The 25,447-nt window shown below is 40.5% G+C and overlaps 1 protein-coding gene across 1 annotated transcript in view; it reads right to left on the bottom strand.

The window, feature by feature from the left end:
* bcr (BCR activator of RhoGEF and GTPase) overlaps positions 1 to 25,447 on the bottom strand; it is a 101,401-nt gene that overhangs the window by 5,528 nt on the left and 70,426 nt on the right. The window contains exons 5-18 of the mRNA XM_037753830.1: positions 22,045 to 22,152; positions 19,472 to 19,532; positions 19,302 to 19,354; positions 18,512 to 18,652; positions 9,625 to 9,746; positions 8,602 to 8,767; positions 8,287 to 8,406; positions 7,828 to 7,903; positions 7,555 to 7,659; positions 6,238 to 6,312; positions 5,189 to 5,286; positions 4,203 to 4,334; positions 869 to 928; positions 567 to 676 (exon numbers count right to left, since the gene is read on the bottom strand). Coding sequence (XP_037609758.1) covers positions 567 to 676; positions 869 to 928; positions 4,203 to 4,334; positions 5,189 to 5,286; positions 6,238 to 6,312; positions 7,555 to 7,659; positions 7,828 to 7,903; positions 8,287 to 8,406; positions 8,602 to 8,767; positions 9,625 to 9,746; positions 18,512 to 18,652; positions 19,302 to 19,354; positions 19,472 to 19,532; positions 22,045 to 22,152 — 1,427 coding nt within the window. The remainder of the gene's footprint in view (positions 1 to 566; positions 677 to 868; positions 929 to 4,202; positions 4,335 to 5,188; positions 5,287 to 6,237; positions 6,313 to 7,554; positions 7,660 to 7,827; positions 7,904 to 8,286; positions 8,407 to 8,601; positions 8,768 to 9,624; positions 9,747 to 18,511; positions 18,653 to 19,301; positions 19,355 to 19,471; positions 19,533 to 22,044; positions 22,153 to 25,447) is intronic.

The raw sequence follows: 25,447 nt of genomic DNA, 5'->3' as shown, positions 1-25,447 counted from the left end.
AAGAAAATGAACAAGGCTAAAAGATGTGTTTTGCCTTGTTATGACTACTGGAAGGGCTCGTAATGCCTCTGGCTCTTTGCTTGTGCTCGTTTTATCTACAGCGCTAATTGATTTTTGCTGGTAAATGTAGTTAACCCACTTGTTATCTTTTATTTATCAGATATGTCACTCATCAGCAGCAAACAATGGCCCCAAACACACAACACACTGATGCCTCTACTACATGCTCTCCCTCCCTTTCTTCTTCTACCTCCTTTGACCTAAGACATTAAGGCAACAAAGTGCTCAAATGAACGAATAATTAAGTGTGAAATCTGCAAGTTGATTTTCATTCCACGGGAAATAAATGGCAGGGGCTGCCTAGAAAGTAGGAAAGCAATCTAAATATTATGTTTTGCTTTGGAAAATGGTGAGCAATCATGCAAAATATGCATTGTATTTGTACTGTTAGTGCTAATTAGCAAATGTTACTAAGACAGGTTGGTTTGTGTCTGGGCCTTAACAGTACTGGTGACTAGATGATTACTAATAATGAGGTAGTTTCCTGTGTTCAAATGTCAACTCACTTTGTCACCGTGGAGATCTTGACTCCGAACACGCCCATGGGTTTCCGTGAGGGCATCCTCTTCAGGCTGAATTCCCGGCTGGTGAACTTCATGGAAAGTTTAACCTCGATCTGACACGGGAAGAAAGGGCTTAACGTCAAAACAGGTTTACAGAGTGCTACAAGCCTGACATCCATCTGCAGTGGCTTTTGATGATCTTGAGGAAATCCTGCCATGTTAAAAACCAGATGTGGACTTCACAGAGAAATCATCTGCTGCGTGCGGGGAGGAAATACAGGAAAAAGTAGAATATATCTACTCACCCCGTTCATGGGAATAACTGTTCTCTGCCAGTCTTTGCCTTGGAGGGTCGGAGGGTCAAGCTGGTGGAGGCAACATAAAAGGACAATACATGTTAGCATATATTGAGTGATGTTTCATTTGGACTTAAGAGATATTTCACTACATCCACACACTTCAAGATCATCATTAGTAAGCTGTTTTTTTTTTTTTTTTTAAATAAAACAATTCAAATGGTCTACAATCGTGTTGGGGGATCAGTGTGTTTTACTTCCTATTTGCAGTGATGGAAAGTAACTACATAAGTACATATACAGTAAGTACATTAACTCAAGTAATGTACTTAAAGGTTCAGTGTGTAGGATCTGGCGGTATCTAGCGGTGAGGTGACAAAATTGCAACCAACTGAAGCCTCTCCTACGGTGGCCGACGTGAAAACGTGAAGGCCCCCCTCTAAAGCTGGAGCAGAGCCAGTGCGTAGTGTGTGTGTATGTGGGAAGTGAGTGGTGAAGCAAGAGAGAGAGAGAGCGGCGGCGACGGGAGTGAGTAACGTTATCGACTTTGGCCCAAGCAGGAAAAGTTAACAGAGTTTGGTTTGTCCGTTCTGGGCTACTGTAGAAACATGGCGGTGGAAAATGGCGGACTCCGTGGACAGAGGACCCGCTCCCTATGTGGATATAAACGGCTCACTCTAAGGTAACGAAAACACAACGATTAATATTATAAGGTGATTATTTACTAAATATGTATTAATATCATATTCATTTCTGCCAGTAGATCCCCCTATAATTGTTACACACTGGTCCTTTAAGTACAATATACACTTTAGTATTTCCATTTTCTGCAAATATTGCTCTTTTAACCTCACTACATTTTACTAATTGCTTTTCATATAAAGATTTACAAATTTTACTTTTACACTTTAAGTACATGAAGCAGAAAATGCATTACTGCAATTTAAAGGAACTGAGTGTAACATTTAGGGGGGATCTATTGGCAGACATGGGATATACTATAAATAAGTATGTTTTCTTCAGTGTATAATCACCTGAAAATAAGAATTGTTGTGTTTTCGTTGCCTTAGAATGAGACGTTTATATCTACATACGGACAAGAACGGACAAACCAAACACTGGCTCTAGATAAGGCCATTCGAGCTTTCTTGTTTTCGCGTTGGCCACCATAGTTCTCCTACACGCTTGGCACACGGGAGAAGTTCGCAATCTGCAACCTCACTGCTAGATGTCACCAGATCCTACACACTGCACCTTTAAGTACGAAATTTGAATGCAGGACTATTACTCGTAATTGAGTTTTTCTACATTAGTTAGTTAGTTAGCAGGATATGTACAACATTTTGGAAATTAGGGAAGTTTATAGGCCATGGATAAAGGAACATTCTCACTATTTTCTCATGAACCACTGCAGCTACGTGGATTTTTAATGTTTATTTGCTTTGTTGAGATTATGTTATATCTATACATTCTGTTGTCCTACTTATGTACTGCTCAGTTATGTCCACAAAGCAGTGCATAACGTTATAATTGCATCAACAGTACAAATCTTCCCTCTGTCGTAGTGGAATGTTTTCAAAGGTGGTTTTGTTGCATGTTACATCCCTTTTACTGTATTTTCATAAATACAATAAACACATCAAAATTTGTTTAAAGAGACTTAATTCACACCCAAACATGAACAAACACTCTCGGATCTGAAGAGACACGCCATCTGGGGCAGTAAAACCTGAGCACACACACTTACATCTGACACACCGAAACAAACGCACACACACACAGTATACTGTATGTTGTATGTTTACCGAGGCTAAGCCTCATCTGGTTGCGTGCGAGGCTGGATCATGTTTCTCATAAGTGAATCTCTCGCTGCTGAGAGTGCTTTTTGGTTTGAGCTGTTTCTACAAAGAATTATATTCCACAAAAAAAAACAGCAAAGCTCCTTCCCTCCTTATGGGAACCCATAGAACCCGTTTTCATCCACATATCCTGAGGTCAGAGGTCAAGGGACCCCTTTGAAAATGACCATGGCAGTTTTTCCTCGCTAAAATTTAACCCAACTTTGGGGCGTTATTGAGCTTCCTTCCCGACCAACACTTGGACGGTATGTTCAGCTACCAGCCACTCTGGCAGTTAGTGGTTAATTTATTCTGTTCCTAACATCCATTCGGTTGGTAAAACCAGTAAAACTGAACAGTAATCTGTGGGTTCTATCAGCCACTGTGGCCTCTACTGAAGACGGGAGTGCCAGTTTCTTGCCCTGTATTTATGAAAATCCTGCTGAGCAACTTTCTCACCATGCTGGGTGGTTTGTTTTAAATGACATCATCTGTCAAGACGTGATCATGTCACAGGATTACCAGAGGAACCACTAGGTGGAGCATGTGACTGTAACTCACAGTTTGGAGACTCGTCCTAGTGTAGATGGCTGTTCAGGGACACAGGCTTCTCAGTGTATGGATTTAAATATCACTCATATAAAAGGGGACTGTTATTAGTATCTAATGGTTTTGTATTTTTCTTGATTTTTTGTTTCTCAGTTTGAGAAAAAACACAAAATAACACATTTTTCAGACACCGAGAGAATTGCGTGTTTTTGTGGGTGTGAGGTGAAACAATGTTCAAACACACACACACACCTGCCCTGCTATTTGTTGAGGAGTAAGAGAAGGAGGTGAAACAAAGAAGAGACTCGTTTTTCCGACTAAATCTTTCCGTCCGTCTGTATCTCTCTCTGCCTCGTATCTTTGCTTTCTCTCTGTTGATCTCCTGAGTGACACTTGGCATTATCCTGCAGGCTGTGCGTCGTCTTGGCAACCTAATCACCTGCTATCTCGATCTGCTATCAACCTGCGATCAGCCAATCTCACGGCCAGGCTGCTGAGGACAGTGTCTGTGTTGTATTTTTTCCCCGAGGTATTATCAGGATTTCGCCACTCTTTACCTCATTGTATTGATGTTATTTCCACATGTGCAGAATGGCATTGCTGTTACTCAATAACCATTACAGAGTCTGTACTGTGAGTAATGCGTTAAACAGCTACACCTGGCAGCACAGTGGTAGATCAATGGCATGAAAAATTAAAGCTTTGTGTCATTCTATCAAAAAAACTGCTGCACATCCTCTGAATTTCTCTCCATATAACCACCCATCCATGACATTTTAGGGTAATTAATCTAATCAGCCGATTTTTACATCATGCTCAGTTTAAGCCGTTCTACTGAGCAATAATATGGATTTCATGCTTTGTGGCAGAGGTGGTGACATAACTGCCTATCAGTAATGACTCATGTTGGGGTCTGCTGAAAAGGGAGGGGATGGGGGGGTGACGTCATGTCATACCGGGATCTGTCCTTTCCCCATGATGCGGTCTGTGCTCTCTCCATCCTCTTTGTTCGTTTTGGTCTTGTTGTAGCACTTCTCGTAGCAGAGTAGCCTCAGGGTCTGAGAGCCCTCCAGCTCAATCTCAAACTCCTTAGGGGGAAGAAAAAAAACACATAAAAGTAGTTATTTTTTTGCAAATATTGGCGCAAAAATACAACAACAATGACACAAGAATAACAGCAAGAATGGAAAAAAAAAATCAGCTTCCACCCTACGTTTTAATTCATACATCCCCACCACACAGCTGACCAACATTCCCTGTAATTATGTACGGGGGCACTCTGCATATGTTTTGCACATCATTCTGAGGCCTTAGCATTTAGACAGATGTGAGTCATCACCAGCAGCTCCTCGTTAGCTGATATTATTTCCACTTTGCTGAGCAGAATCCTCAAAGAGTATTTGGGTCCACGATGGGGGGAAAAAAGAAAAAATTGTGCCGCAGATGAACCGATCCGCTGATTGTGTCTCAAAGCTCCCCTAACCTCCAACATCCAGCTGCGTCATTAATGCGTGTTTGTGTATGTATGCCTGCTTGCATGCATGCATATACAGTATGTGTGTGTTTTTGCTCTGTGTTTGCGGGCGCTTTACTTAAAGATGAACTGATTACAGGACCAGATGTCAGATGCATGACAGGCAGCACAAACTGTACAAGGAAGGAAATGTGTTCATGTACGTTAGTTGAAAAGAAACAAACATGACATGGTTTTCCGATGAAGGACATATTCCATTTTTAGAAATCTGTGCATGTATTCAGTTCAATTTCTAACTTTAAAAATGCCTTCAGGTTGCAACACAGACATTAATATGTTAAGATTGATTCATTAAACTGCAAAAAATGTTTCAGCATCAATTCATAACTGACCCCTCGGTTATCTATATAGACTCTGCGTTTTATTCCAACTGTGCAGTTGCATGCTTATATTGTGCCGGTCTCTTACCTCGTTCCATTTGGGTTCAGTGGTGTATCGGTACACTCTCGTCTTGGCTTTATTTGAAAAGAAGCCAAAGGAATCCACCTCCAATGTGCAGTAGAGATCTGATAGAGAGATATGACATTTGTGGGTGATTCTACAACTACAGTCACTTTTGATTCTCCCAAATAAAAAAAAAAATCAACCTCTTTGAATTTTAATTTTAACCATCATAAACAAACTACATACAGTGGTAAAGATTTTAATCTGTAACATGCTTATTTTTTATGGTTGTACTGCAACATTACAATAATGTTCATTTGATACATTTTCCTTTTCTAAATTTTTTATTATTTTTAAGACATTTAAGATGAAAAAATCATATATATGATTTGTAGATAAAAATAATTTGAATATGGTGTAAAGTAATATGTATATGAAACAATTCCATTTGAAAAAATGTCATATTGAATTAACTCATTTTACGTATCTCAACATTGAGACCACAGTTGTGGGACGTGAAGAACCCATAAAATGCTTCATAAATTTGATTAAATCACATTATTTAGTAATATTTTTTATGTCAAGATGGGTAATAACACTGTGTATATATTTATCAAGCATTGCACTGCAAATTTTAACATAAATCCAAAATTCCATAGCCCAAAGTTGCAGAAACAGCCTTATATGGCTACTGAAGTGTTCTTTGTGAATGTATTACAGCAGCACTTTAACTGGTTAAATGATGTTAGATGTTATCCCCAGAAAGCAAATAAGGAATGAGTCACGTTCAATTTGTCAAAAGGTGTTTTGCAACTCAGTAAATATACCAAACGATAATATAAAAAATGTAAATACCCACAAATTAAACAGAAATTTAAGTAGTGAAACTTGAAAGATGAACCTAAAATGAAAGTAAAGTCTGACATACTTCAAAAAGCATCCGCCAGAAAAAAAAATATGTTTCCATTGCTCTGTGGTCACATTAAAGATAAGCTTTCTCAGAAACTCATTTTGTCTGATTATAGGTATGTTCTGTTGTGTGCATGATGAGGGCTAAAAGGTGAGCGACTCACTCAAGCTCTGTTTGAGGCCGGAGGCAGAGTGGACGATTACATTCAGGAACCCGTGGAGACCGGGGGACTCATCCTCTGGAAAAACAGTCAGCGAGCAGAGGGAGGGGATTAGAAAAGCATGCGGATCTCTGTTTGTTTTGGAGCAGAATCAGACGTGGAAGGAAGGGATAGAACAGCCCTGTACAGTATAAAACACACGGCTTAAATCTGTGTACTTTGTATCCCCATCTGAATCACAACTATTAATCCTAATCATTTATTTCCAGGGCAATTTTTCTGGCTTACAACAGAGCTGCCACACAAGACAATTATGCAGAAAAAGGAATGAAATAAAGCAAGTGTGAAAGTGGAACCACACATCGATACATAGAGCCCCAAACAGATCTACAAATCTACTAAATCCATCATGTGACAGTCTCAGAAGAACCGTTGTATTAAAAAGACTGCATAAAGATGAGAAACGGAGTTTGATAAGGACAACTTTATTTTAGTAAACAGCATTTTAGTGTTAAAAAACACTTTGGTAGCACTTTCTATGACACCCATGTCTATAATGCATTATAAACATACTTAAACGCATTATAATCGGCTTATAGCAACTGATTAATTATAGTTATAAGCACTCATAAGCATCCATAATGCTTTATAACAGTAATCATAACACATTACAAAGCTATTTGACTTTATAAGGTCAACTATCATAATACTTCTTAATTGCTTATCACTCACTGACTTTTTTTTTTGCAAGCCCATGTCTATAATGCATAATAAACATACTTATAATGTGTTATATAAGGGATAATTTACAGCGAGCCGGTCATTGTTCAACCCCAACAGGGCGATGCAGAGGGGTCTTGCATCGCCCTGAAGGGGTTTATTTCACAACAATGACCCGCTAGCTGTACATTATCCCGCTTATTACACGGCTAATTACTTAAGAAATCAATAATTTGACACAAAAATGGTCCGCCAGAGTCTGACATCAGAACTGCGCCCATAGCAACGGTCTGTTATACATAGCAACGGTCTGCTATAAAGAAATAACAGACCATAGAATGTTGTGATTGACCAATCAGAATTGAGTGTTCAACAAAGCTGTGTGATAAATGATTATACTCCATAATATAGTATAGGATATGGCCTTATACAAAGATTATAATGTTCTACAACTACGGGAATTATAATACACTATGATCCTTGCAAAAAAAAATTTATGTTTATAAAAAAAGGTATGTTTATGCTGTATAATGCATTATGGACATGGGTGTCACAGAAAGTGTTACCACAACTTCCAAATGTAAAATAATAGTACCTTACCTTCTTTGTTGATGCTAAGTGGAATGTGGTGGACAGTCTGCAGTTTGACGCAGGAGTTGGTCAACATTTGCAGCTCCATGGAAGTCAAGGAGGACGTTTTCACACCTTGAGGGAAGACAATAAATAACATTGTATATCGCTGTTTCTATCTCCATCACAAGGTTGTTGGATTAATAGTTGCTAATGTACATGTATCCGCATTTAGCTAAAATGTTTGTAGGATATTCTTCACAATTAAAAATTAGTCTGACAGGATATTTCCGGGACACATACATTTCTTTTGCTGCTCCTTCATCGTCTCCCTCCATTCTGCACGTTCATAGTCAGACGAATTCAGGAAACTGTAACCCTGAACACACACACACACGAAAAATGGCTGTTATTATATCCTAGATAAATCTGTAGAGAGGCAGACTGAAAAATTAAAAGGACGTGTCATCTGTGCAACAAAATCAACATTTAAACTCTGCACTCTCGTCCAGCTAGTTTTAACAGATGGAAGATATCATACAGAATTACTCTCATACTGATACAACAAAGTCTTTGAGACACATGAAGGAGAATTCTAAGGAAGCTCAGCGAGGGGATTATTGTTCTGGGAATGAAACACAGGACGACAAAAAAATGCAGGAAACTCAGAAGAACAGATGAAATACGAAGGAGAAGAGTGTACGGGGAGCAGTAGGAGGATGATGGGGCAGAAATGATGATGAAGTCGGAGAGTGTTATCACCTTGCCGTTCTTGTTGTAGACTCTGAGGGGCATGCTCGGTGACGTTAACAGGAGCAGAGACTCCTGTTCAGACAGCTTCTTCCTGAGACGGTCGATGACTTTTGAACCCTTGTTTGCTCTCTGAAATCACAGAGGTGAAAACATTACGACTGTTTGAAATAATTACCTTGCTCGCCTTACATTGGAAAACAATTCTGTATCCAATAAGTCGTATGAAACACCCAGAGGACAAACTTGTCAATGTCAATTTGAAAACCAGACTTTTTTTCTTACTTCCTGGACAGTTTTTTGTGAAACAGTGTGTATCAACGCTACCTTCTCTCTCTGAATCTCACTGCGGAGGTGTGAGATCTTGACCTTCATGGCGTCGAGCTCTTCGTCAGGGACCTGAGGGATGGTGAGGGGCTCGGTCTCCTCGGGGCCCTGGAAGGTCAGCTCAGTCAGCGGGATGTACCACTTACTGTCGTACTGTTGGTTTTTACTGCAGAGAGATCAAATATGTGGATGGAAAGCAGTGGAAAGGGGAGAAAATAGAAAAGTAAAATTAGAAAATTGGACAACAATTAAGAAGCAGGTTAACTGTGTTTATAAAAAACATCAACAAGTAATTTTTAAATTAAATAAGTGCTGGTTTTATGTTGGTTTTAGGAAATAGAGTAATGCTTACTAGAATATACTGATATTAACATCAATATTTCAGAAATATTTCTTTCCATTGTGGTATTAGATAACATAATACAAGCGCAATGAGTTTTCTGTTGTGTTGGATAGTAAGATGTCAGTGTGTTTACTTTTCCCAACATTTCTAGAAATCTTGTGTAACTCCGGTCTCAGAGACCTCAGGGGTGTAAGAAAATATGAGTATTGCAATATTATGTTTTGTGATTCTGTATTGATTCTCAAAAACTGTGGATCAATTTTTAAATAATAGTTTACATACAAAGATTAACTCAGTCTATACTTAATTTAATTTGCAAAGAGATGCGCCCTCTCAGTGTACGTGTCCTCTCAAAGTAGTGCTGTGATGTTGGATGTTACAGCGACTGTGATAAATGCAAATGCAGATCCCACTGCCTAAAAAAAAGTAAACTTTTTTACTCAGATTTTATACATATGGTGGTGTGTTCTTTATACTATGACGGTTTTCCTAAAGTTAGATTTAAAAAATCACAATATATCGTGTTGCTTACAGTATCGCGATATATTGAATCGTAACCCGTGTATCCCGATATGTATCGTATCGCCAGATTATTGCCAATACACAGCCCTAATTAATAGTGAGATTTCTTTGAGATGTTGATATCTTAGGATGAGATGCAGAACAGTCACGTTTCTTACCCTCCGATCTGCTTCTTCAGCTTAGCGCAGAGCAGCAGATCAGTGAAGAGGAAGACGTGCCGCAGCTTCCTCGCTCCCTCCACCAGCTCCACCATGAAACTGTCCCTCAGAAGCTGACGGCTCTGTGGGCGACAACAAAACAACAGCGGTAGGTCAGTAACGCTGATACAAAATGTATGGACAGGAAACAGTTAGTTTGCAGAGCCTTTGTGTTGGGGCTGCTTCCCCAAAGCTGTGTCCCTTCTCCTCTCTGCCCACCTTACCAGTCCCTTTTTTACCCGGCAAGGAACGTGATGCAAAGAACAGAGCGGAGGTGAGGAGGGAGACTGGATTTTTTTGTTTTACTTGCTGCTCCATCATCAAAAACGTCCGCTTGCACTCAATCATCACTGACAAAGCTCATGTGCAACCTGCTAATGTTCAATATTAAATTATTACCCCCAAATATGTGGGGGGGCTTGCATCAAATTGCATTCATTCAATTAATCACCTGGTAAATGCTTTTGTCATATTCTGGCATAATCATCAATTTCCAGGTTTCTTGAGGAATGAATGAGGTAACGGCGGACTGGGAATCACTGATGTCAGACTATATAATGAGATGTGTAATACTGTCATTTGCCAAAGGGGGGCAGTGATGTCATTTTCCAAGTATGAAAACACATTTACAAGAATGGACTCGGAACAATAACAGGGAGCAGAGAAATGCCAAACCACAACTCAGTAGTAAACGATCCACCTTCACATGCTCATAACCATGGTGTTACTTGTGGTGCGGGTATAAAATGGTTATGCAGGAGAGGTTTGCTGAAAAACAACTGAGGGAATAAAATGGAATTTGGTATTTAAACTCAGCAGGCAAACAGAGCAGCTTACCCTTGCTTTCATTCATTTGATTGCACAAACCATCATTTTTGGGAACAAATTAATTTTCAAAAGTTAAAAATGTGCGTCTTTGATATCTGAAAAAGTGTCTACATAATTTGGATATTCTTATTAAGTGTCAATCTGATTTCACCCGCTTTGTCTTGGATATTTAGCTTGATTGCACGTATTTATTTGAGGTAATTACCTGATATTTTGTTTTAATGACAAATGTATTGAGTGAGATCAAGCACTTGCAAAGCTATCATGGATAACAATGCATTTAATTCAGAGTTAAAACATTAAAGAGGACCTATTACGCTTATTTTCAGGTGCATACTTGTATTTTGGGTTTCTACTAGAACATGTTCACATGCTTTATTGTTCAAAAAAACGCTTTACTTTTCTGTGCTGCAGCACCTCTTTTCACCCTCTGTCTGAAACGCTCTGTATCCCCCCCCCCAAAAAAGTCCAGTCTGTTCTGATTGGTCAGCTGGCCCATTGTTGTGATTGGTCAACCGAACCAAACTCTTCGGACACCACTCCAGCTCCTCTAACTAGGTTTGTTTGTGGGCGTGCCAAACTAGCCGCTAGGCAGGGTTTATGCAAATGTGTTACTTGGTGACATCACCATGTTACGGAAGAAAAGGCAGGACTTCAAGAGAGGCATTTCAGGCAGTTCAGGAGCAGTGTTTCTGTGGGGGAGAGTAAATCCTTTTGGTGTGGACTTTGGGCTTTGTAACTTTGCAGACCTTTTACATGCACAAAAAACTATATAACACACTAAAGCAAAAGGGAAAAAAGCATAATAGGTCCTCTTTAAAGAGAAGGCACTGCTACCTGACAACACTAGAGGTGTAAGTTTCTTTTTAGTAAGAAACACTGACAAGAGGAATGGCAGGTAATGGGCTATAACATTACCAATATGCAGAAATAAGGGGGTTTTACAGTCCATCTGCTGCTCTACAAACCAAGCAAATCAGAAAGTAGGGTTGTCTGCTAAAAACCTTCAATGCACTTTTTACATTCTAAACAAAATCTGTTTTTCTCTTCCTACTCACGTCCATGATGTTCCAGGGGCCACACCAGCACCCAAATCTATAGCCAACCTTACAACAACGCCCTGGCAGCAAGGCCATGAAGCATGACATCACACTTGTTCAGAACCAATCGCAACCCCATCTTGTGCCCTCCCCCGCCTCTCCATCACGACCACACAGCTACTGTCACCGCCAGAACACACTGAAGTGGAGCTGATGCTTGCATAGGAGAGGTTTATGTGCTCGCAAAAAACCTGACCGGACATCTGCTGGCAAAGAGGAGGATCCTGCTGTGTCACTCGGCGTTAAGGCTTGTGCATGACGGAGAGGGCGAAGGGGAGGGTGACAAAGACAGAGAGAGCCTGGGAGGATATATCAAAAGGAAAACAAAAACTGAAAGAGAATGGAGAGGAAATGAGAGAGAGAGAGAGAGAGTAGCTCCCGATGGAATACATATAATGCCGCATTTTCTTACTGTAGTGATACCAAACCATGTGACACAGCTCCACTGCAGTGATCATTTTCTTCATGCACACGCAAGCACACATGAAGATCCTGCAGCAGATTGCAATCACGTCCTGATCCCCCCGAAATACGGATCTAATAGAAGTGTAATTCCCACTGGTGGTTGTAATTATTCATTACCAGCTAGATAATGAAGCCTGCGATGATGAAGACCTGTGACAGATAACTTCCAGATGAGTTGCCTTCTGTCTACATGGCATATTTTCTCTGGGATGCTGCATCTGTCAGACCGCACACAACAACAACTCATCTCATTTCCTGATCTAGTTTTGTGTTGCAACACAGACTGAGATATGATGAAAAAAAAAACTACTCTTTGTAATGAATCTGTGGTAAGTGTTTACTGTAATGTTCATCATTCAGTCTCCATCTTTGGTGACTTTGATGCCACAAGAATGGCACATCTATGAAGTGATTCCACATGTAATGTAATCCCCTGAGGATATTTTCTAGCTATAGACATCTCGCCTTGCTTCTATCAATCAAGCAATACGTGCTGTCACATCGGTCTATATTTAGAACAACTACAGTTAGTTAGAATGAGACATTTTGACATATTACTCAAAAACAACATTAAACTGAATGAATGAGGAATACGGTGAAGCTCTACATGTACATTAAAAGCACCACTGCACCATCAGTGTACAGCACAACATCAGTCTGATCCAATTGGGCGCTGTAATATGATCGCGGATTTAAGGTTTAAAGGGCATTTAATCCATTGCCAATTATATACAGTATATATAGGGATTAAACTTTCATATGTAAAATATAAATAGATATAGAAGCAAGACTCTGTTAGGCACAGCAGAGCTTTGAGCTAAGCGCTAACGTCAGCATGCCAACATGCTCATGATGACAATGTTAAAGGAACAGTGTGCAACTTTTCAGGGAAGCAGAAATGTAATATAATATTCATAACTATGTTTTATTTAGTGTATAATCCCCTGAGAACTAAGAATCGTTGTGTTTTTGTTAGCTTAGAATGAGCCCTTCACATCTATATAGGGAGCGGGTCTTCTTCACGGAGTCCGTCATGTTTCTACAGTAGCACAAACACTGGCTCTAGAGTGAGCTTTTTGCGTTTTCATGTTACCTGAAGGCCACCGTAGCTCTCAGACACGCTTAACTGCGGTAACGTGAGCTGCAGAGTTACCGCATTCTTGGAGAGGGAGGAGTGAGCGGAGGGGTACTCAGTTGGTTGCAATCTGCAACCACACCACTAGATGCCGCAAAAATCCTACACACTGTACCTTTAATGTATTGATGTTAAATAGTTATAACGTTTGCGATTGACACCATCTTAGTTTAGCATGCTAACATTGACTAATTAGCACTAAACACAAAGTACAGCTGGGGCTGATGGGAATGTCATTAGTTTTGCAGATTTGGTCATAAACCAAAGAATTGGTAGATGTTGAGATATTTTACTGGATAGGTGAAAACTTTGACCGGCTGGTGCTGCCAGATGGAAAGTCAGAGAATAATCAAAGTCATTAGGACACCATGGATATCTGTACCAAATTTGAATGGCTGAGACATTTCACTATAACCCAAAAATGTCAACCTCACGGTGGCTATTAAGGGACATAGACAGTAGCTACATCCTTTACCTGAGTTACACATTTGCACTACCGCTGCACATTAAACTCTTGTTGTACAGTTTTGTGTATTATACTTATCTATTTTTATATTTGTATAATTCTTTCTTTTGAGTTGTTCAAAGACTAACTGTGCCTCATGTAATAATCCTACTTGTCCAGCCAACTAGTGGTGGCAACATGCTTTTCCACACCCTGCACTCTACAACGCCAGTTGGTTGTGGTCACAGTTACGACTCCTTCCAAAATCTAGTGTGGAGTTACTCTTTAATTATTATTTTTTTCTATGGATGGTCATCAGAGAAGACAGCAAACAAAGAATTCCGTTCTCTGATTATCGAACAGTAGATTAGATTGGATTACTATGCACAAAGGCCCCTAACTGACGAACTCGTAACACTGACTGATGCACATTCAAATGAAGGGTCAGCAGAATTGTTGTTTATTAGATGTGTCTCGACATTCAGGTCAGTGAACTGGACTTGAAATGACCCGCTGAAAAACTATGCTGCCCATCAAGCCTCGGTGATAATCCTCTCCTGCATTGATCTCATGATAAAGAGATAAAATAAAGGGAGGGATAACAGCTAGATTAGGGATTTACAGGCCTCTAACTGTGTAGGAGTGAATGGGAATCATTTGAAGGGATAAAGCAAGACCGACCACTAAAATACTGCGACACAAAGGCATCTGTTTAACCTGCACATTATTAAAAAACACCCTTAACAAACGTTTTTGAATCAAATCCGAATTAAGAGATTATGAATATTAATTTTTGAATCAGAAACTGAACAGAAAAACAGCTATAATAATAGCCTAAATAATGTTTTTCTCATGAGTTTTATTATTTTAACACTTGCTGAATGTCCGCGGATACTTTTTTTCCCCCTTATTTAATCAAGGTTCATTGTTAAGGCTCATTCCTACGTCAGTAATCTGATGAATTTAAAAATAACGCTTACGCTGCTGCTTTGCTCTGCTACTGGGGGGTAAAAGACATCCTTAACAAAGCAGCTGTCTCAGCGCATCAGATGACATTTTCACAATATCGAACAGCCAGTAGGAGAAAATGTGACTTTCTCTATTTCTCATAATAGCTGACCGGAACATCAGCAGCACCAACGTGGAAGGGAGAGCGACGCGAGGCAGAGCGCGCTGACAGCACAGATTAAATATTGACCATCTCCTGGAGGAGCCTTGCTGAGAGCGTGCGCGCGGGTAATGGCATGAATTTACAAAAAAGACCCGTGTTTATTTTTAGAACGCACGCTTGAATGGGCTTCTCTGCGCTTGTGTGTTTTTGCTGTTGTCGTGTACAGTATGTGTAAATACAATGTGTGTGTATATGGGGAGCAGTTTGTGCCACGATAGAGTGAAAGACAAGACGTACAGACGGATGAATGTGGTTTGCATTTTTTGCTCGAAATACACACACACACGCAGTCACATCGGGAGCACAGCTTTCCCACAGGCAAACAAAGCAGAGCGAGGAGGTGAATTGAGATTTAGGCAGCGGCATCATTTGCATTTTAATTAAGCAGCTTCTGTTTGTCCCCCTCCCCTCATCTGGCTGGGGCCTCTGGGGGGCACTTGCGCTGCTCTGATCCCGCATGCCTCCACAGAACAAACCACAGGTTACTCGCTTGTGTGTGTACACACGGAGGGTAAGAGTGACACTTCAGTGCCTGCTTGAATCCTCGAAATTTCAGGTCAGATCAATGACGAGCACTGTGTGGACTCTTTCCTATTCTATCTCTTGTGCTATCTGATCATTTTTGCCTCTTCCAATCGGCAGAACAATGGTTGTGTTGCAAACGTGTTCCATTTTTTGAAATTAAATTAAATGAAAATGAAAATTGTCTGCGGCCCGGGAGGCGCATTCATGTGTTTCAAGCGGGAATAAATTCTTTGTAGCATAGGTCAACATGTCACAGGAGTCACAGGATCTGTTTACTCATTGGCTGCGGGACCTCTCTGGCCGCACTTCGCCACTTAAAGGGACTATTTGTAACTTTCAGAAATGCTTGTTAACAGCGACACCTGTGGCCGTTAAGTCAACGAAAGTCAGCGTCAGGCTTGCGCTTGCTCGCTCTAAATAGACATGAACAACATCGCTCAAAACAGTGAGGCGACACACGTCAGCTAAAACCACAATATCACTCTATATTTCACCTGCTTGGCAGTAATGTTAGCTGATCAAATGAAGGTCTCTCCATGAATCAATGCTGATCCTAGTGTTGGCTTTTCCTGCTTCAGGAGCGGCCGCCGCAGCTTTTCATAGACATCGCATGGCAGCTCGCCGCAGGCCGCACTTCGCCGCTGCTCTGGTGTGAATTCGGCGTTACAATAAATTAACATTGATTCATATTTGATCAGCGCTGCCTAGTTGGACAGTCTGATCGAAGTTTGTGAGTTTCATGAGCAGTGATTGACAGCTGCTTTAGACACCGCTCCGCTCTGATTGGTTGTTTTCATTCGGGCTCGGTGAAATCTTACAAATGCTATTAGGAGCACTAGGAGGACACAGATTATCTGTCTCATACACTATTGTCAGGATATAGTGACAGTTTTTATCATATTTGCTCAAAGTTACCAAGTGCAGCTTTAAACCATCAGTGTTAATTTAACTCTGAGAACGACAGATCAACACCACGCTAATGTTTATAGACTCAGTGTTCCTTTGACATTTCTGATCATTTGAACAGCTGCTACAGAGCGCTGTGTGCAGCAAAACACTTAAATTAACAAAAAGAAAGTGCGAAAATAACACTCATTAATTCTGTAAAAAGTGCGAGCCCAGCCACTAAGCTACTGTATAAGTTAAATAAATGCCATTTTGCTGCCTACACAAATCCTGCACTCCATCAAATTTGTGTTGACGCCACATGAATAAAAGATAATGAGGGCAACTCCTTTACTAAGTTAAACCATCAGCGCCATCAAAGGCCTTGGTTCCCCCACAAAAAAAGTACTGTTATCAACAAAGTAATGACGTTAACATGCACAGCAGAATTGAGGAGGGTGAGGGTGACTTGGTAGATCAAATTACTTGATCGTTTTATGTAATTACATACCATAAAATAGCATTACAAACACATACTTCTCTACCAGAAGTGATTAAAGTGTTATTCTTGGCTGGGGCAATCTCTCGGTTTAAGCGTCGTCTTTGTCATTGAATGCATCAGCTTCTCAACTTTCCATAATGACAATCTTTTGTAGCTATATGTTGCAGCTCGGTCGGTGAAATGTAGACCAAAAACCTCAGGCATTATACGGTACTCTAAGGTACGATATAATGAGCCCCATTGATTTCCATGTGCTGCTTTCATGTATCCACAATAAATATTTGATGACTGGTGTGGAGGTCTGGACGGACTGGGATGGAACTGGGGGGCCTGCGGGGATAGGAGGGGAAGTGTGTGTGTCCGGGTGTGTGCGCACGTTCAAAGGCAAACAAGAGAAAGAGAGCGGTGAACGGAACGTGTGTTTGTGTGTGTGTGTGGACAGGGTGCGGTAATGACCCCCCCTGTGAGCAGAGGGAGGAGCCGGCACTGCCTCTTCGCTCGTTCGCTCCCACCCTCCGTTTATGAATAATTAACTTGGGATATGCCAGTCAGAGCGGACCGGTGGCTCATTACAGGGCATTATGTACGGCGGTGTCACGCAAGCTATCAATCAAGAGGCGTCCATTCATGTGCGTCAAGTCATCTCCGGGGATGACAGAGACAGTGGGGGGTGGGTTGTGAGTGTGTGTGTGTGTTTGCGTTAGGGGAGATGGAGGGATGGGAAGCCACAAGAGAGACACAGAGCAAACAAGAGAAATCACCCTCAGCTAGGCAACCCTGGTATGACCATATAAGGGCATAAGGCTCTGCTTTAGGCTGCAGATTGGCGGCTCCTGTTCATTCATTTGGCAGCGACTTCATGGTCATTTAGAGGGCGGGGCTATGACATCATCATGCTCAACATCAGAGAACATCTTTACTTAGAGTAAAGTGGAGGAAATAAGATTTCTTTGTATCACCTCTGAGTCTTATTTTAGTTCAAATAGTTAAAGGGACAGTCTGTGTGAATCAGATAGATGTGTTATTTGCTCCATTTCTTAGTCAAGCCACGACATAACATGCAAAAAAAGACTAGGGCTGTCAAAGTTAACGCGATTAAACACATTAAAGCAATTTAGTTTTAACGCCACTACTTCCTTTAACTTGCGATTTTTAGGTTGTAGCGGGCTCAGTTTTAAAGCTAAAGTAAAGATACTGGTATCATATGAAACTAGAAAACCTAAGGAATCCATTGGTACCAACCGTGTCATACTAGCTTGTCCCTTGACCTCTGACCTCCAGATATGTGGATGACAATGGTTTCTCTGGGTACCCACGAGTCTCCCCTTTACAGACATGCCCACTTTATCATAATCACATGCAGTTTTGGGGCAAGTTATAGTCAAGTCAGCACACTGACAGCTGTTGTTGCCTGTTGGGCTTGAGTTTGCCATGTTATGATTTGAGCATATTCCTTTATGCTAAATGCAGTACCTGTGAGGGTTTCTGGACAATATTTGCCCCTGTTTTGTGTTGTTTATTGATTTCCAATAAAAATGTTTATACATACATTTGCATAAATCAAGCATATTTGTCCACTCCCATGTTGGTAAGAGTATTAACTACCTGACAAATCTCCCTTTACGGTCCATTTTGAACAGCGAAAAAATGTGTGATTAATTTGCGATTAATCGCAATTGAATACTGACAATCATGCGACAGTCCTAATAAAGACGTTGTAGAAATAAAATATTGTAAAATAAAGATGCTCATCTCAAGTCATCGGCTGTTTTGTAAATCTCCGAGCGCTCACCTCTCCCTTCTTGACGGTCATAGACTGGCGTCGGGGCGTCGTCTCCTCATTGATGCTGGACAGGAAGTTCTGGGCGATCCGCAAGGCGTCCTGCAGAAGCGGGTGGTCCGGGTGGCTGGTCGGCGTGTGTTTGAGCAAGTCCTGGAGTACAGCGGATGGAGGTAAGATGGAGAAATATTGACTTTGTCCAGGTAAAAAAACACATATTCAGGTGTATGTATATTTATGCAACTGAATATGTGGTCACTGGTCACTCAAGTACGCTCCTTTTTTCTTTTTCCTTTTTAGCTTATTGATGCATACAGAGTGCAGTCACCCTCTCGTGCAAAACTCCTGTCTAAAAATAGATACTTTTTCATAGATGCAATAAACTAAGCCCTGAATCCTAACAGTAAATGGTAAGATGAAGTATAAAAGACAGTCTTTAACCGTCAGTTTTGAGCTTCTCTCTCTCTCTATGTATGTGTTGTTATATCTAAACTGTAATCTGTCACATATCTAATACTATTCAGCATTTAAAATGTATTTACTTAGGTTGGGTACAGATGGAAAAAATAGATGCTGATGGTGACAACAAAGCAGATTTGTAAGAAATACCTGAAATAAAAAACGTATAAATTACATTTTATATTCTGAAAATGTTGGCCGGTTGGGTTTTGATCACCTGTGTCATACCGCCTATGGTTAATTTGTGAGCAACAGAGGGCAATTACTAAAACATAAAAGATCCTCAATCTGTGATGTGACGTTATTAATGTGTGTTGCCGCTTCAGCGCTCACTCTTACTTACATGAAGTACCAACGTGCTGCGAGTCACCCTGTCCACTGGTTTATATAGCAACGCTGTGAATGAACAAGGAGAGAAACCAGAACTGAATTGTTTATTACTATAATATGCTATATGTACATATTTTCATTTATGTTATACTTTAATAAATAGACTCGCGTGATGTGACTGACCTTCTAGAGAGTTCTTGGCCGTCTGGTCCTTAGAGTCCTTCGGACTCCTCACCTTCAGGTTCTGTTTGGAGACAAAAGTTACGTTCAAAAAGGGAAAATCCTTTTAAAAAAAAAGCCCGTTAAAAACCAGTTCAGTATGGTTAAGCCATATGAAAACATAGTGAGGTTATTATCCTTGCTCAAGCACTGAGGTCATCCACTTCCAAATTAATTATGTCATCCTCAGCAGCTTTTTCCCCCCACCATCTTGCTCAGATGGCTCAGAGTCATGCATCATTACTTAGGCCATTAACAACCCTCGATGATGAATTCCCCATCCTGCGTGTAGACACCAGTGCCTCAGCGCTAACTGGTAGACCTCATGAAACATAGACGAAGACTGATGGCGTACCAGAAGCTACTTGAAGAAATGTAGAAAGAACATGTACAAAAAAAAGCCCAAAGACATAGCCAGAGCTGTACATTTGCTCTGCTTTAATATGCATACTGTAGTTCAATTAAAGAGGAACTATTATGCTTTTTACCTTTCCTTTAGTGTGTTATATAGTTTTTTGTGTATGTAAAAGGTCTGCAAAGTCACAAAGCCCAAAGCCGATGCCAAAGGGAGTTACTCACCCCTACAGAAGCACTGCTACTGAACTGCCTGCCTGAAACACCTTGCTTGAAGTCCTGCCTTTTCTTGCGTAACATGGTGATGTCACCAAGTAACACAATTGCATAACGGCTAGTTTGGCATGCCCTCAAACAAAGCTAGTTAGAGCAGAGCTGGAGCAGAGTCCAAGGTGAAAAGAGCCAGTATGAGAAAAATAAAGCTTTTTCTGATCATTAAAGTTCATGTTCTAGTAGAGACCCATAACACAAGTATGCACCTGAAAACAAGCATAATAGGTCCTCTTTTTCTCACGATTAGTAACATTTATAGTGGTTAAATATTATTTTGAAAGGCTGCATCTGAACTCATTTGTGTAGCTGCTGGACAAACAGAAGAAAAAAAAAATCTACGAAGAGAGCTGTTATATTGTTTGAACTTTTAACAATTCCCAACCTCCTTAGATTGGTTGTTGCTGGGAATGTAGATTACTTATTTAAAATTTTGTTACATCAGCCTCCAAAACTAGATTTGAGGCATGAGAATAAGTGTTTTCAAATCTAGTTTGTCTACGGTAAAACAAATTGTTCTGAGCCCTCAAAAAGGTTATGAAACTTGTGTTTTGGGAAAAGATAAATGTACAAATTTGTTACACTGTTAAGGCTCGTCTACTGTCTGTGTAGGTGATACTGAGCTCACATTTTCCTGGTCAGCTATGAGAACGAGACCATGCAACCATCCGCTGCATTGTTACCCATTTAACTGACACACACACACACAAAATTGCCTCTGGCTGCATTTGTATAAAAATATTCAGCAGAAAATGCAAATTGAAATGCAGGGAAACGCTAAAAGCTGCGTGGGTGAATAATGGGAGAGCGTTCTGCAAGTGACGGGGCCATAACTGTTGAGCAGCTCTTTCTATACAACACCTCTCAGAAACAGTTCCTTTCCCTAATAACACATAATTTAACACTCTGTTGCAAGTCAGTTATGTTCTTTGTCGTTTTTTGTGTGACTAGGTGACACTGTCTTTCTTTCAATAACTGTCCAGCTGCAGTGGCAGCAGGAGGGGCACATTTTTTTTTTTTTAAATATATAAATAAGTATACAGCTACACAGGCTCAAGTGTTTTATGTTAACATAATAGTAACTATAGCAACCACACTAGCTGGTGACTTTCAGCATCACAACACACTAAACGTGCTGTAGTAGTAATTCATCGGCAATTGAAAGTTGGAGAAAGAAAAAAAGGGGAATATCATATAGTAGAGGGCAGGAATTATGGGACGTCAATAGAGCTGCAAAGATTAATCGATGAGTTGTCAACTATTGAATTAATCTTCAACTATTTCGATAATTGATTAATCGTTTTGAGTAATTTTTTAAGAAAAAAAAAGTAAAAATTTTCTGATTACAGCTTCTTAAAAGTGAATATTTTCTGGTTTCTTTACTCCTCTACGACACTAAACAGAATATCTTTGAGTTGTGGACAAAACAAGACATTTGAGGACGTCATCTTGGGCTTCCAGAAACACTGATTTGAAACATTGAAAAAAAACAACTTTTTTTAGACCAACATTTTTTATAGACCAATCAACTAATCAATTAATCGAGAAAAATAAAACAGATTAAGCGACAATGAAAATAGTTAGTTGCAGCTCTAGACTTCAACAAAGAATTTAGTGTTTATTTAGCACTGCTCCACACATCAATAAAAAAAGAACAACTTGTGTGAAACTCAATTGGATAATTTGCTGGTATGCAGTGGGGGGTTAAGCGTTGACTGTCTGATTTTACACGGTGGTAAAATGATCCCATAACTAAAAGATCACAGCTTCAACTCCTGCAAAAGCTTTAGGGTAGAAGCTAAACCAGTGACTATTCACTATTCACAAATCTACAGAATTGCTTTCAATAAAAAAACACGTATTTCTATCCCTGCTTGGTGTCGTTATCCGTTCTTTCCTCTAACCCTTCTTACCTCAGAGATTTCAGCAAACTGCGTGTTAGCCTGGCAGCACTTCTCCGCCGTCTCCACAGCCAGCTCGTAGTTGTCCACAAATGCTCGGTAAACTCCAAGCTGGCTGGCCTGAAACAGAGGAGGGATGTTTTTAATTAACATATTAGACATGTTTGTCAGTGACTGTGATTTGTGAAGGGATTGTTTTGCCTGCAATCCATGAAAAAAATGTGATACAGTGACAGCAAACTCTAAGAGAGCTACTAAATAGGAGACATAAATAGATGGCGAACAGCATTCCCACTGCTCTCAGACAGAACAGTTCATTGTAAAGACAGTAAAAGCAAAGAAACCCAGTCTGTCAGTCAGAAGCTCAGACGCATTCAAACACTCAATAGTCCTCTTCACAACTTCCTTTTCTTAACTTCCACTTCAATCCTTGCTGCTGCTCTAAACACAATGCAGAAGTATTATTCTAAAAATACCTTAAGTCTTAACAATTGCGTGTGCTGTCAAGTCTCTTTCTGGCACAAACACACAACAAACGTTTACATTACCAATCAACTGTGACCTAAAAACAAAAAATATGGTCCTCTCTCTAGGTTCCGTGATGGAGAGGAGGTCGTGTTGCTCTGGCTCTATCTATTTGGTGTGGAGAGGAGGTTGTGTTGCTCTGGCTCTATCTATTTGGTGTGGAGAGGAGGTCGTGTTGCTCTGGCTCTATCTATTTGGTGTGGAGAGGAGGTTGTGTTGCTCTGGCTCTATCTGTTTTGGCGTGGAGAGGAGGTTGTGTTGCTCTGGCTCTATCTGTTTTGGCGTGGAGAGGAGGTTGTGTTGCTCTGGCTCTATCTGTTTTGGCGTGGAGAGGAGGTTGTGTTGCTCTGGCTCTATCTGTTTTGGCGTGGAGAGGAGGTTGTGTTGCTCTGGCTCTATCTGTTTTGGCGTGGAGAGGAGGTTGTGTTGCTCTGGCTCTATCTGTTTTGGCGTGGAGAGGAGGTTGTGTTGCTCTGGCTCTATCTATTTAGCATGGAGAGGAGGTCGTGTTGCTCTGGCTCTATATGTTTGGCGACGCCGGGAAGCTGCTTGACATCCTCCTGGATCCACCTTCTCACATATGTTCACATTATATGTATTAATTTTTGTCATATTGCTTGTCTATGTTGTATTTTCACCATATTGCTACTCTGTACACGCGACATCTATTGCACGTCTGTCCACCCGGAAGGGGGATCCCTCCTCTGTTGCTCTTCCTGAGGAGTTTTCCTTATCTGATGAGAGGGTCGCACTGTAAAGGACAGAGGGTGTCGTATCCCATTGTAAAGCCCCCTGAGGCAAATTTGTGATTTGTGATTTTGGGCCTATACCAATAAAATTTACTTGATTTGACAAACTTATGAAGAGAGAAACACAAGAGACATTGGACAGAGAGACAAATGGAGGCACGGCAGCATAATGTAGCCTACTCAGTAAATACCTTTGTCTAAACTGTTATTGTAAAATGCTGGAGAGCACTGGTGGTGAAGCACTTCATTCCTCAAGTTTTGTTTTGTTTGTTTGAAATATTGGACATCACAAATGGACAAATCTTTACACTAGACAATTTAAAGTCCACCTTAACTCTCATACTGTAACTTCGAAAATGTTACATTGCAAAAAAGAGACGTATAATCAGTGAAATTTCATATCTGAGAGTTAGTCCAGTCAGCTGTGTCCGAGGGAATGTTTATGACTTGCAGACACAATCGAACGAAACAAACAGACAAGAGACCGCGGTCACAACAACAGCACGTAACCACGGTGCACCTCGCAGCCGGGCCCGTTGCCGTAGCAACCGGCGAGACCTGCACTGTGCCGGGGTTAGGTAATTAATGATTGGTGTAACGGAGGCTATGAAAGCACATTTAGGAAGCTGGATGGCTGAATAAAACTCCGCCAAACGCTGCCTGCCAGCGCTGCGATCCATCTCAGCGGCGAACAAAAGGACAATCAATTCTCCTGAACAAAAGCCAGCGGAGGAGAGAGTACAGTGGAGATGGGCTGTGTGTGTAATGACGAGAGCCACGCACACACACATATACACACTCCTGAAAAGATACCCCAAATACAACACAAAAATTGTATTGGACATGAATTATTAGTTCTTTGTGACCGATCGTATTGCTATATCTCAGACCTTTTAGCCCCATATGAGCCTGTGTGGAGCTTCAGTAATTTGGACAGATGTCTTTTGTCCTTTCCAAATTCAGGTTTATTACAACATGGGTCATACTTTCGTAATTCTGGCCATCAATTCTATCTGTTACGATAGCACTGTACTCATTTCTGAGATCTGGGACCATGGCAACAAGGCCATGGTGAAAGTGGACAGGGTGAGATGCGAGCGGTCAGGTGATCAGACAAGTTGTAAACAAGCCGACAGTTTAGCGGGATTATCTAAACCGCTTTATTTGGAGGTCAAAACCGAAAGTGAGTGCACCCAAAAAGTTGATAATAACCCCTCATTGCACAGGAAAATTCGTGCACATGCACAACTGCAGTAAGTACAGTAGGTTAAAGCTGAAACAGGAAGTTGGTCTGTAAACTATTTGTGTAAAGATTAGGGGTGTAAGAAAAATAGTATCGCAATATTATGTTGTGTGATACTGTATCGATTCCCAAAAACACTACTGATTTTTAATAATAATTGAATAACTCAGTCAATACTCTATTTTAGGGCAGTCAAAGTTAACGCGATAATAATGCATTAACGCAACTTGTGATTTTTAGGTTGTAGCGAGCTAGAGTAAAGATACTGGTATCATATGAAATAAAAAAACCCCTAAGGAATCCATTGGTACCAACCATGTCATACTAGCTTGTAGTGAAGGAGGCTAAATAACGCTCCAAACTGTCATGGACATGACCTCTGACCTCAAGATATGGGAATGAAAATGGGTTCTATGGGTACCCACGAGTCTCCCCGTTACCCCGTTATGCCCACTTTATGATAATCACATGCAGTTTGGGGCAAGTCATAGTCAAGTCAGCACACTGACACACTGACAGCTGTTGTTGCCTGTTGGGCTGCAGTTTGCCATGTTATGGTTTGAGTATATTTTTTTTACGTTAAATGCAGTACCTGTGAGGGTTTCTGGACAATATTTGTCATTGTTTTGTGTTGTTAATTGATTTCCAATAATAAATATACAGTATACATACATTTGCATAAAGCAAATATATTTTTCCACTCCTACGTTTATAAGAGTATTAAATACTTTTAATTTTGAACAGACTAAAAATGTGCAATTAATTTGCAATTAATCGCGATTAACTAACTATGGACAATCATGCAGTTAATCATGATTAAATATTTTTAATTGATTGACAGACATAATTAATTTCATTTGCAAAGAGATGTGGCCTGTCAGAGTAGTGCTATGCGACA

Source organism: Sebastes umbrosus, chromosome 19 (assembly GCF_015220745.1).
Source record: "Sebastes umbrosus isolate fSebUmb1 chromosome 19, fSebUmb1.pri, whole genome shotgun sequence".
Taxonomy (NCBI): Eukaryota; Metazoa; Chordata; class Actinopteri; order Perciformes; family Sebastidae; genus Sebastes; species Sebastes umbrosus.
The sequence above is the reverse complement of the archived record's forward strand: the minus strand, read 5'-3'. Positions and strand labels throughout refer to the sequence as shown.